General features: G+C 39.9%; 1 protein-coding gene across 2 annotated transcripts in view; it reads right to left on the reverse strand.

Annotated features, from left to right (window-relative positions):
* Nucleotides 1-1,895: 1,895 nt before the first annotated feature.
* URI1 (URI1 prefoldin-like chaperone) overlaps nucleotides 1,896-10,694 on the reverse strand; it is a 35,063-nt gene continuing 26,264 nt past the window's right edge. For both annotated transcript variants that reach the window (XM_014942401.1, XM_014942400.1), the window contains 5 exons: nucleotides 8,365-8,545; nucleotides 7,522-7,789; nucleotides 6,869-7,011; nucleotides 4,963-5,221; nucleotides 1,896-2,692 (listed from right to left, as the gene is read on the reverse strand). In XM_014942401.1, the coding sequence (XP_014797887.1) occupies nucleotides 2,504-2,692; nucleotides 4,963-5,221; nucleotides 6,869-7,011; nucleotides 7,522-7,789; nucleotides 8,365-8,545 (1,040 nt within the window). In that variant the 3' untranslated portion in view covers nucleotides 1,896-2,503. The remainder of the gene's footprint in view (nucleotides 2,693-4,962; nucleotides 5,222-6,868; nucleotides 7,012-7,521; nucleotides 7,790-8,364; nucleotides 8,546-10,694) is intronic.

The following is a 10,694-nucleotide window of genomic DNA, read 5'->3' on the forward strand; positions in this document are numbered from 1 at the left end:
GGGAGAAAAGGGGAGGGGAAAAAAAAGAAAACAAGCAAAGAATTAATTTTGATTTGAAACTGATCTATGGTGACAAGGGGCATTTGGTTTTGTTGAAGTAACTAGAAGTGGGAAGTGTTTCAGAAGATATCTAAATAAATCTTTTTAAAGGGGTTTTTCTCTCTCTCTCTCTTTCTTTCTTTCTCTCCTTTTCCCTCTAATTACCCATGTCTGGTAGTCTTGGATCTCAACCCCTTGTTATTTAAAATACATATTCATGGAACTATATTTTACAGTTGCACTGTTCTGGTTACAAAATAGCTTCTACTTTTCTAGGACATAATTTCATTTTGTTTAGCCAAGAATTCATTAAAGAAGCTATAAATAACCTCCTTTAAATATTTAGCTGTGAATAGAGGGTGGACTGGCATTGATGGCTTATTTTAGTACTAATGCAATATGCTTTAAAAAAAAAAAAAAAAAAAAAGAAAAAAAGCCCGCATTTGAGCATGAATCAAGTTAATCATTAACACTTTCAACGTGGTTCTCAGGATCCACTTAAAAAGGAGATCTCCCCCTCCCAGCGGGCGAGCTTCGGGCATGGGAGGGCTGCACAACTTTCCCTTCAGATTTTCTTTCAGCAAAAAAGCACAATTTGCTCTGTATCGCGGGGAAAACGCAGCCCCGCAGCTTTGGGGAGCTATCTCCCCCAAGGGGGGACCCCGGCTACTGCCCCCCCTCCCCCCTCAAAAGTCATCCAGTTTTCTGCCCATGAAACTACATCACCGCCCCAAACACCGAGCAGGGGACATCGGAGTCAGATGGAGCCCGGCCGTTTTTAAAAGTCACCTTAGAAGAAGAAGTCGCAGTGCCTCCCCTCGCCTTTTTAGCACAGAGGGGAAAAAGTGTTGGAAAAGGGGGAGCTGGTGGCTGTTTTAAGGCAGGAGGCTGCACCGTGAGCTCATCTGCTGTGACCTGAGAGCAAAGGATACCAGCACAAGGCGTGGGTGTTTTAGGGGAAGGTGAGGACACGGAGATAGCTGACGTCCCGCTCATGGACGGCCAAGATGTGGGTAACCAGCTGCTGGTGGCCCTCAGGCTGCAAAGCCACCCAACCGTGGCCAAAAGCAAACCCTTCCTTACACCTAGGACCTTACAGGTCCTTTTCCCTGGCTTCTCAGGCTGTGGTTCAACCATTTCAGCCGGAGAGTAACACCAGTTTAAAAGGTTCTCCAGCTCCCCTCTGCCAACCTTCTCCTTGTCCTCGCTCAACACGTCGCCCCTCTCGCTGGGCTGATACGGACATGCTGAGAAACAGATGAGGGAACTCAACGGCTTCAAAAAATAAACATGCAAAACTGTCAAAAAAAAAAGCCCTAAACCCAAACCCAGTAGTTTTGTTTTTTAAACCCAGCTCGGCCGCCTATTATCATTCAAGGGGTGGCCCAACAAAAGCCGTGTCAGCACAAGGGAGGGGACGGGCAAGAAGACGGGCAGGAGCTGCTGGGCAGGGACTCCTGAAGCCAGGATGGCCCCCAGTCAGGAGAAGGACACGCAGAACCGAACCCCGATTGCTGCAGCGCTGCTGCATTTTGAAATAAAGTTGAAGCATTAAGACATTTTTCCTCAGTGCCGACTCCCTCTGGGCATTCCCAAGACAATTACAATGTTTTCTGAGTATACAAAAGAACTGGGAGATTTTGTAATCAGAGTCTGAGTTTATGCTTCTCTCCTTAAGAGCATTCAATTTCCATGGACATTCATTAGCAGGAGGTTAAAACACAATGGCAGAAGAGAATGGACTGCTTTTATGTCCATGTGGTAGTAAAAACTTCAAGCTAGAAAAGCAAGTTCAAAATAAAAACCTCTCCGCGTCGTTTCCAAATTAGTAGTAAAGCAACAAAAAAACACACGGCTTTCACAGCTTTTTTACTGAAAATTTAATTTTACAAAATACCCTTTTCCATCAAAGAAACTTCCCTGCAATGTACATGAACCCAGCGTTTTATAGATCTGTACAGTGAGATATCAGAGAGGTTTGAAAGAAGGAAAAAAACTTTCAGCAGACACCTAGTTGCAAAACCTACAACAATGTGAATACAAGTGTGTCTTAAAATGCTAAAGCAAGTAATGCAATATAATTGGTGTATCTATTTGAAATGTGAAAAGTTTCCTTAAAATGGTCCATATGGTATGTAGAACATCACAGCTGGCACAAAACTGCCTGTATTTAGGTTTAAACACAAAAACAATGTATGTAAGGAACAGTTTTTGAAAAAGAACCCAAGTGCTGCTATCATAAGGCAAACATAGACAAAGGTGCTGACAGCACGCAGGGAAATCGACAAAATAAGATGAATTCTCAAGTGTTCAAACACCCCACTTCTTTTTTTTTTTTTTCTTTTTTTTTTTTTTGTAATGTTGCCAATAAACGTTTAAAAGAGAACCAACGCCAAATTAACACAGGACACCCTTTTAATTAGGAGTTTTACACAGCCTGGACAGCCGTGAAGCCGGGCAGCACCTAGTTACTCTGCTGCATCCTGGAGGCTTTGAATTTTGAAATCCTCTTTGTCGTTTCTTCTGATGCTTCGGACGAAACTTCCTCCGATTTGCGCTCCAGAATGGTGGGCAGGACGGGGTGAGCGATGACTGGGTGTGGTATTAAGGAGGGAGACAAAGGCTCCTTTTCTATAACAGTTCCGGAAAACGCCTAGAACAGAAGAGAATACTCAAAATGAGCTAATAAAATGCAAATGTGAAGCTATGCCCATAAGGTCATTACCCTATATTAGCCTGATTAGGATTGTTATTTCTTTTAATCAAAAGTAAAGAAATATCTTTAAATCAATGATTGTTCCTCGCATAAGTAACCAAATTGTAATTAACCTCAAAATATAGCTTGTTCAAAGATGACTGAATGAAAGACAGTGTCTTAAAAGTACTACTTAATCTCATTCCTACTGCATAAATGATCTAAAAATTTGCTTCCTCGCTGACACACGCTCAAGAAATAAACCAGCTGATGTAATATATAGTTTCATTTTGGATAAGAAATGGAGAGATTTTGCAAAGTTGGGATTATGTCAGCATTTCCATCATACGTCATATTTTATGACTTAATATATTGTAATTGCATCAAGCTGACACACTGCATACAAATTGGCAAGCACATATTTTGTTTGTTCTTTTCTCCTTACCAAATATGATCAAAAAATGGCGAAAGCAATTTATACTTAAGAGAACGGCAAACTTGCTTCCAACTATTTCTCTCCACAGAAGGTCTAATAAAAGCATTTAATGTTAAAAGTTATAATTTATATGCAGCCGATTATGAGATTTAATCCTTTTTAACTCAGCTGAGAAATGGCCGTGATTCTTGGAAAACAGTGGGGAAAAAAAAAGCAACTCAGACCTACTTCTCATAAACATATTTAAGAACAAATCACCCTACTATGCATTGAAAACCCAATTCTGAATGCCTACGGACAAGGGGAAGCAGTTCACATCTGAGGTTTGATGCTCATACTGGGCCCAAAGGAATGCACACCAGATTTATTAACTCTGCTTAGTTCTGCTTTTCCATAACTCAGTTACCAAGAAAAACAAAGCCAAACAAACCGGCCATTCTTTTCTTGCAGGAGCTGCAAAAAAGCAGTGCCTTTTTGTTTTCTGCTCCAATAGCCAAAGCATGCCTAAAGCCTTGCCTGTACACAACTACGTTCTTCTAACAACACACTCGTTTTCAAAAACAGGTAAGCAAAACACAACCTAGGATGATCATGGTAAAATTAGAAGCAAAAAAAAAAAGAATAAAAATTAAGTGTGTTGCAAATGGTCATGGAAAAATAATGCATTTCAAACACCCACAAAAACAACCAAAAGGAAACCAGCAGCATTTAAGGCAGCATGTCTTGGACTGGAGTGTTTTGATCGCTCTCCTTCGGTTACTTCAAAAATATGTTCTACTGTAGAGAATAATCACGCCATATTCAGAAAATGGACTAATGGGTAACATCGAGAGTGTACTTGGATGTTTTATACAAATACAGCAAATACATTCCCGAAAGTATCCAACATGAAGTGATAACTCTACAGATGGATCTTGCACCATGAACCGTCACATTCCGCCCGGATTTGTCTGGAGCTGTTTGTATGAAAAATGACGATAAACAATAGCTTTTACGAGGAATTAGTTTCTTGTCAAAAATAATTTTTCTAAAAATAGTGTTTTCATTGAACTTGCCCATTGCATTGGGAACTCCCGAAAACTCAAGTTTCATCTAGTTTGAAAAAAATTAGTGTAAGTTCTTACAAAATAAAAATGAAGAATACTCTATGCCATGAATTTCCCAGCAGCAGCTACATTTAATTCTCATCCTCACTCAGTCACTAAGCAACTGTACATTTCCCCCTTCATCCTACAGGCTCTTTCCTTTATGATGAAGCCCTGAACTTTCCAAACATGTGAAAGCAGACTTGTTTGGGATCACTAATGGCCCTAGTCTGGAATAGGATGAGTAGAGGAATAATGCTTCCTTCCACGTGGCAATTCCTCTGCCTTTGGCAAGTCCAAATAATCACTCAGATATTTGTGTGTTTTAATACTTAAAAACACCACCTGGAAACTAGCTGTCTGGTAGCTCTGCACCAGGATATTGATTAATCACAGGTTACAAAGAATTCACTCCTCCCTCTCGTTAACTATGAAGCACAGATTTTTTAATTTTGCTTTTTTTTTTTTGTCAGATCTTTACAGAAGAGCTTCAGGTCTCAGGGAAGCCACCTGACTTGTCTCCTCCGCTCTGCCCCTAGGATGTGTATGACAGAAGCTGGTCACCTGATAATGTCCCTCTGAAGGCAAACTAGGTAGGAGTTAGAAAATTATTTTAAAGAAATCAAACTGATGGTATAGGCAACTAGAGTCATTAGATTTCTCATTTTTATCCCTGCCAACAATCAATAATTAATTAAAAACTGTACCTCGGTTGTCCCTGAAGAGGGAGGAGGCTTTTTCGGTAGCTGCTGCTGCCCCTCCTCCTCCTCTTCCTCCAGTATGCCTTCGCTGTTGTCACTCTGAGTAGCTTCATCACAGCTAACACTCCTCTGAACTCCTCGTCTGTCATCAAACTCAGCAGCACTGTTCTCACTGGTATCGCTACAAACACTGTTCTCTCTGCTTCGAGACTTCAAAATTGATTTACGAGGGACATATTCTCCATTCACAACATCAACAAAGACTCTATAAAGGAAAATGTTAGCTTTAATAAACCATTTCAGGATCAGATGACAAATTTACAGTGATCTTGTTTTGTCTTTTGTACAAATTAATTATGATGTGCTTTTCCAACTTTTTCGCTGCAGAATTACAATACTGTACCTTTAGAGGCATTTTATTTACCAACGTACAAGAATCAATTGTGCAAGGCAAACACTGATATGCTCTTTATTCAAGCATTAAGTTGGTACACCCTTCCAGCAGAAAATGCATAGTGCTCTGAAAAGCGTTAGAAAAAAAACTAGTGTGAGTTACAAAAAGTTAGAAAAAAGGTAAATTAAATGATTGTCAGGGTTGTTTCTGTCAGAAAACAGAAGGTCACAATGGCGGGAGGTTTTCCAGAATGAAGTCCTTGTCAAATGTAGAATATAAAAAGAAATATTTGAAACATTCATTGCTCATGGAAAGGATGAAGCTTTTTCCTGACAGGTACCATAATCTTCTGCTTTCAGTTAAAAAAAAATAATAATTAAAAGATCAGCATTTTAGATCAGATGAACACAAAGACACATTTCAAGTATTAACAGACTATAAACTGATAAAGCCTCTTCCTACAATTTGTGCTCCATCTCCATGACTTAAAGAAGTTAAGGGTGCATGGAGGAAAAGGAATGGCATTAGAGGACAGCGCCGATTTTAACCAACTCATGAAGGAGGAGCCCAACGACTGGGTAAGTTTTAAAGGTGTTACTTGTTTCTTAACAGTTTTATTCATCAGGCACTCAAGGGAACACTTTTGTATCTCTACAGAAGATGGAGTTCCTTTGCAGAGCTCAGGGAGAGCACCACGAAAGAATTCTTAATCTCACCTTCAGCCCCAGCATCTGTAATCACAGGATAGGTTTTAGCTTTTCACACTTTGTGACACATTTTTAAGATGTTTAGGTGCCTGAATACACCAACATACAAATGCAGTGTGATTTTCACAAGCACTTAATCAACCAATCTAATAGGTGTCTATGTTTATCTTTACAAACCTAAATACTTGGTTTAACTCTCCTTAGTCACCTTAGTTTTGTATTTTATACAGTCCTCTAAGCCCAACATTGTTTTTCAAGCTCTCCGAGAGGGGGTGTTCTACAGGTGAGCACTTCTTTTTACAGCAAATAGAGACAGCAATGGACCAAAGTCAGGGAGAGAAAAATGCAAGAGAAACCATGCAAATGGGTATATTCTGAAAATACTGGAGGGAGGAGATGAAACCCAGCAATTAGTAACTGAGAAAGGAGTAACAGATCTGGTCAGTTACATTTGAAAACAAACACAGAAGCAAATGACAGGGCATTAACCAGAATCTGTAACAAACTGCTGTATTCCCTTTTGCAGATGATATACACTGGCAAATTTACCTCAATTGCAGGAGCTCTGAAAAAGTAGATAAATGATGAATTGCTAGTTGAAAAGGAAATTTTAAGCTCAGAGATGTTTTATGGATACGAAAGCACGACAACCATGCAGAAGCCACAAACTTTCATTTTGAAGTAGTAAATTCAGTTCCAGCTGTTTCTTTCAGGAAACAGTAGGCTGGGTTTCATACCAGAGGTGAGCAGGAACGAAAAGAGAAGGTCTGCTGAGGGGAAAGCTCACACGCCGACGCTGTAAATTACTCACCGGTAAATGTCTGCTGGGGTTTTGATGTTGGGCAGCTCTGGAGTTGCGTGGCCATTGCCATTGCTGTTCTTCCTCTTACGCTTGGCCTCTTCTTTCTTTTCACTGAATTTCAAAGTAGTATTTTTTCCTGTGTTTATTCTTACCTGAAAATTGAACACAAATGGTGGTCTAGAGCATAAAATCAACAATCATCCGGCTGCAGATCAACTGATTTCTGACATTCTGCTATCCCAGCAGTTGGGGACTATGAATGTACAAGCGGTACCAATCATAGTGTGAATGGTTTATCCTCTACCACTTGCACTAGGCTGGGGCATTTCTTTTCACTTATGTGCTTATTCAAACTCTGCTCAACAGCCGAGCTCTTCAACACTCCATTTCAAGCCAAGTAAAAAGACATTTTAACAACTAGACAGGATAGTACCTTTTACAACAGCCGAAAGACAGAACAGCAAGGTATACATTTCAAGATCACTTTTTAAATACCATATTTGAAGCCACAGGATTTAAACAGTGGGTTTCAAGCATTCGAAAAAATTCCGAATAAATGTCACCTACAGTTAGTTAGTATTCTACATTATCTAAAATTTTCTATCTTAGATATAGTATATATCTATGATTAGTTGAAAGAGAAAATTTCATGAAGTACAAACCCTTTTAGGTTCAACAGTGTGAGAGAAAAAAATAGTTGGAACAGAGCTATCTCCAACATCTATGTCATCTTCATCATCACTGTGATAATAAGTAGAGCCATTAACTTGGCCACCAAACAAGTCTGAATTTGTTACTTCTTTATGGAAGTTGCCCTGAGTAATACAGTCTTCTGCTCTATACGTCCCGTTCAGATCTGTCCTCTTATCTTCCTTCTCCTCTTCAGAAGAGGTTGTATCTTCTCCATTTGTCTCAACTGTATCAGGCATCCTGTGAAATGAAAAATATCTAAGTGAACTGAGGCGATCTGTACTCTTGAGAGACACAGGCACAATGAACAAGCCTGCATGTTGTTTTCTTTACCCAGGTACTATACCTTTAGCCAGACTGTGGAACTTTTTTTATACTCTTATTATCAGAGTCACTACGTCCTTTTCATGTCAACTGGAATTACCAAAACTGTGACATTCTGGCTAATGACACATGTATTGCTGTAGGATCAGGAAAGATCTAAGGATGTCATTAAACACTAAATGTGTAACTCCTACATTGTAAACGATGGATTCTCCTAGCCTGTGGGAAATGGATTTTCCTTCCCCCTTTTCTATCACCTCAAAGAAAACACACACTATCATGCTGGGCTGCTGTGGTTGCACAGAAGCAGATTTTAGCACCTTTGGCCTTGCAGTGCACACTTCATTCATCTCCCATCCTTTTTCCACCTATTACAATTTTAACTGCATCCATCTATTTGCACTTACAGCCAGATCCTCTGTGCACACGTGGAATCCCACACCTACAGCTTTCTGAGCTCCAAACCTGAAGGTGCTACAGCAGCACTGTACCTGTCAAGTTCACCAAGTATCTCTTCTTGTCTCTCGAGCTCTTCCAAGCGGGCCCACAGCTCCTCCTCTGACTGAAAACGGCCCATCGATTTTGTATCGCTTCCATTTGCTGGAAAATCTACCTCAAAAACATTTGATACTTTGGGCTTTGAATGAGGCTTGTGAGCAGTTCGGTATTTGCCTGTGTAACAAAAAATAAAATGCACTTACTAAAGCAATTAATCCACAAAAAAAAAAAAAAATGGGGGGGGGGGGAAAGACCCACAAAGGAATTAAGGAATATGGACAGAACATTTTCCATTTCAAATTATTGTTTAACTGTTTAAGTGAAGCTGTCAATGAACCAGAGCACCAGCACAGGATAATAGTCTCCGGATGTTACAGAAATACCGAGGCAAAGCCGAGATGTTTATTTACAAAGCAGGAGACACTGATCCTATGACAGTTTTATTACAATGTGGGGTTTTTTTTTTACCTCCTGTGTCAAACAGTAGACTTTGATTTGCTCTGATAGATACCAACATGTGAATGTGACATTTGCTCACCGTCCCATTAATAGCACATTTTATTAACTGGGAAAGCAAACCTAGTTTGTGCTCTAGCTCATTTTGGACAAAGTCACCTATATTTAAAGAGCAAAGCCTTTTTGGTTTGGGTTGTAATTTTTTTAAATTTACAATGAAAGATCATTAAAAATTATCTCCAGAGTCACCTGGAAAATCTGACCAAAATTCAGTCATTATGAATCACTTATTTTGGTGAGAAAGACACACTTTGAAAAGCATAAAAATCCTGCCTTTCAAAAATAATAAATATAAACCCCTTTAAAGCTTCAGAGGTGACCTGAGATATACACTTGTGAGTAAATGGTAGTCACTGACAAGTTCTTGCTGGCGATTAAAAGCTCTGCAACCCAGTGAAATGGTGCAGCCACTGAGGATGGGGAATACTTGTTGCTGTTTGAGTGCTGTCTAGCACGTAGGGAGCAAACCACCCACCAACAACCTTAATGCTTGTGCCCTGTCTGTGCGAAGGGCAGAACCACTGCTTTAACCCTTTCTCCCCCAAAACGGGCAGCTCCCGGCACCACTACCTGCTTCTGTGCCATCCCAGGCAGGTTCCCCAGGGAAGTTCCCCCCTCTCTGCCCACCAGCACCCCCCGAGGAACCTGCACCTCTTTATGGGAGTGAGGAACCTTCCCCTTCCATCACTACCACAAACCCACCCAACATCGTGTCTCCACAGTGGGACTTCTGTACCTCTACAGGTCTGCTTTGTGCATCTCATCAACAGTAACACAATGTCCTCATTATTCAGCATCCTTCAAGATTTAAAGTCTCTTTCTATTACCCAACTGTGTGGCCATTTTTTAAAAAAAACTGAAGAACTCATGGCTTAAAGATATCCTTATTCAAATACGTCAGCTTATACTTTAATCCCGAGTTAAATACAAATTCAATAGAAACATTAAAAAGCAAACAGGTGACTAAGTAATGTTGGAATGTGCATCCCCTACTTTTCCACGGGATAGCATTTTTCATCACCTCATTAGGAAAAGGCTGAAACGTATTTTATTGAGATTTGAATATAAATTGAGGTAAGTGAGGCAATCAGAGTAGCTTGTGAGAATTTCCTTTGGTATAATTACAAAATTAATAAATAAAATTTGGAAGCATTAGTTAACAATCTATTTCAATTTGATTTTCAGATCGTGCCCTCCCAATTTCTTTCTCTTACCCTTCAGTATTAACCACTGACTTGGCTTCCAAGGTTAGCACATGCCTTCCTGACCGTCAGCACTTCAACCTGCCACTGATTTTTCCTCCTAATTCTAAGAAAACTTCTGTAAGTTAGGAAACTGGGTCAGATCTCAAGGACAACAGAGGATAACCACCTGCTGCTCCAATATCCACTGTGCTCACTTACTGTTAGTACAAAGCACCACCACTAACTTCATTCTTTAACCAAAAAAAAGTGAAATATTAAAATCCAGAAAAATGGGGAGTCAGCAATAAAATAATGAGATGCTCGGGTTACTTGTTTTTGTCTTCCTCAGAGATTCAGCCCATGTCCATGTGAAAAAAAACAATTCCTAGGCTGATAATGATTATTTTGAGGCAGGCTGGACTTGAAGTTGTTCTTTTAGCACTTCTCTCTCAATCTCAGTGCAGATTCGTACCAATGGAAAACATACCTAATTCCCACTTACAGATTGTCAGCAAAAATTAAGGTGATTTCAGAGGACAATAATGATGATGAAAGTTTAGGATACAATAAAAAGCTGCACAAAGGTTGACCTGGCATCCACAGCATCCTGCTGCATTAACACT

Source organism: Calidris pugnax, unplaced genomic scaffold (assembly GCF_001431845.1).
Source record: "Calidris pugnax isolate Ruff unplaced genomic scaffold, ASM143184v1 scaffold28, whole genome shotgun sequence".
Taxonomy (NCBI): Eukaryota; Metazoa; Chordata; class Aves; order Charadriiformes; family Scolopacidae; genus Calidris; species Calidris pugnax.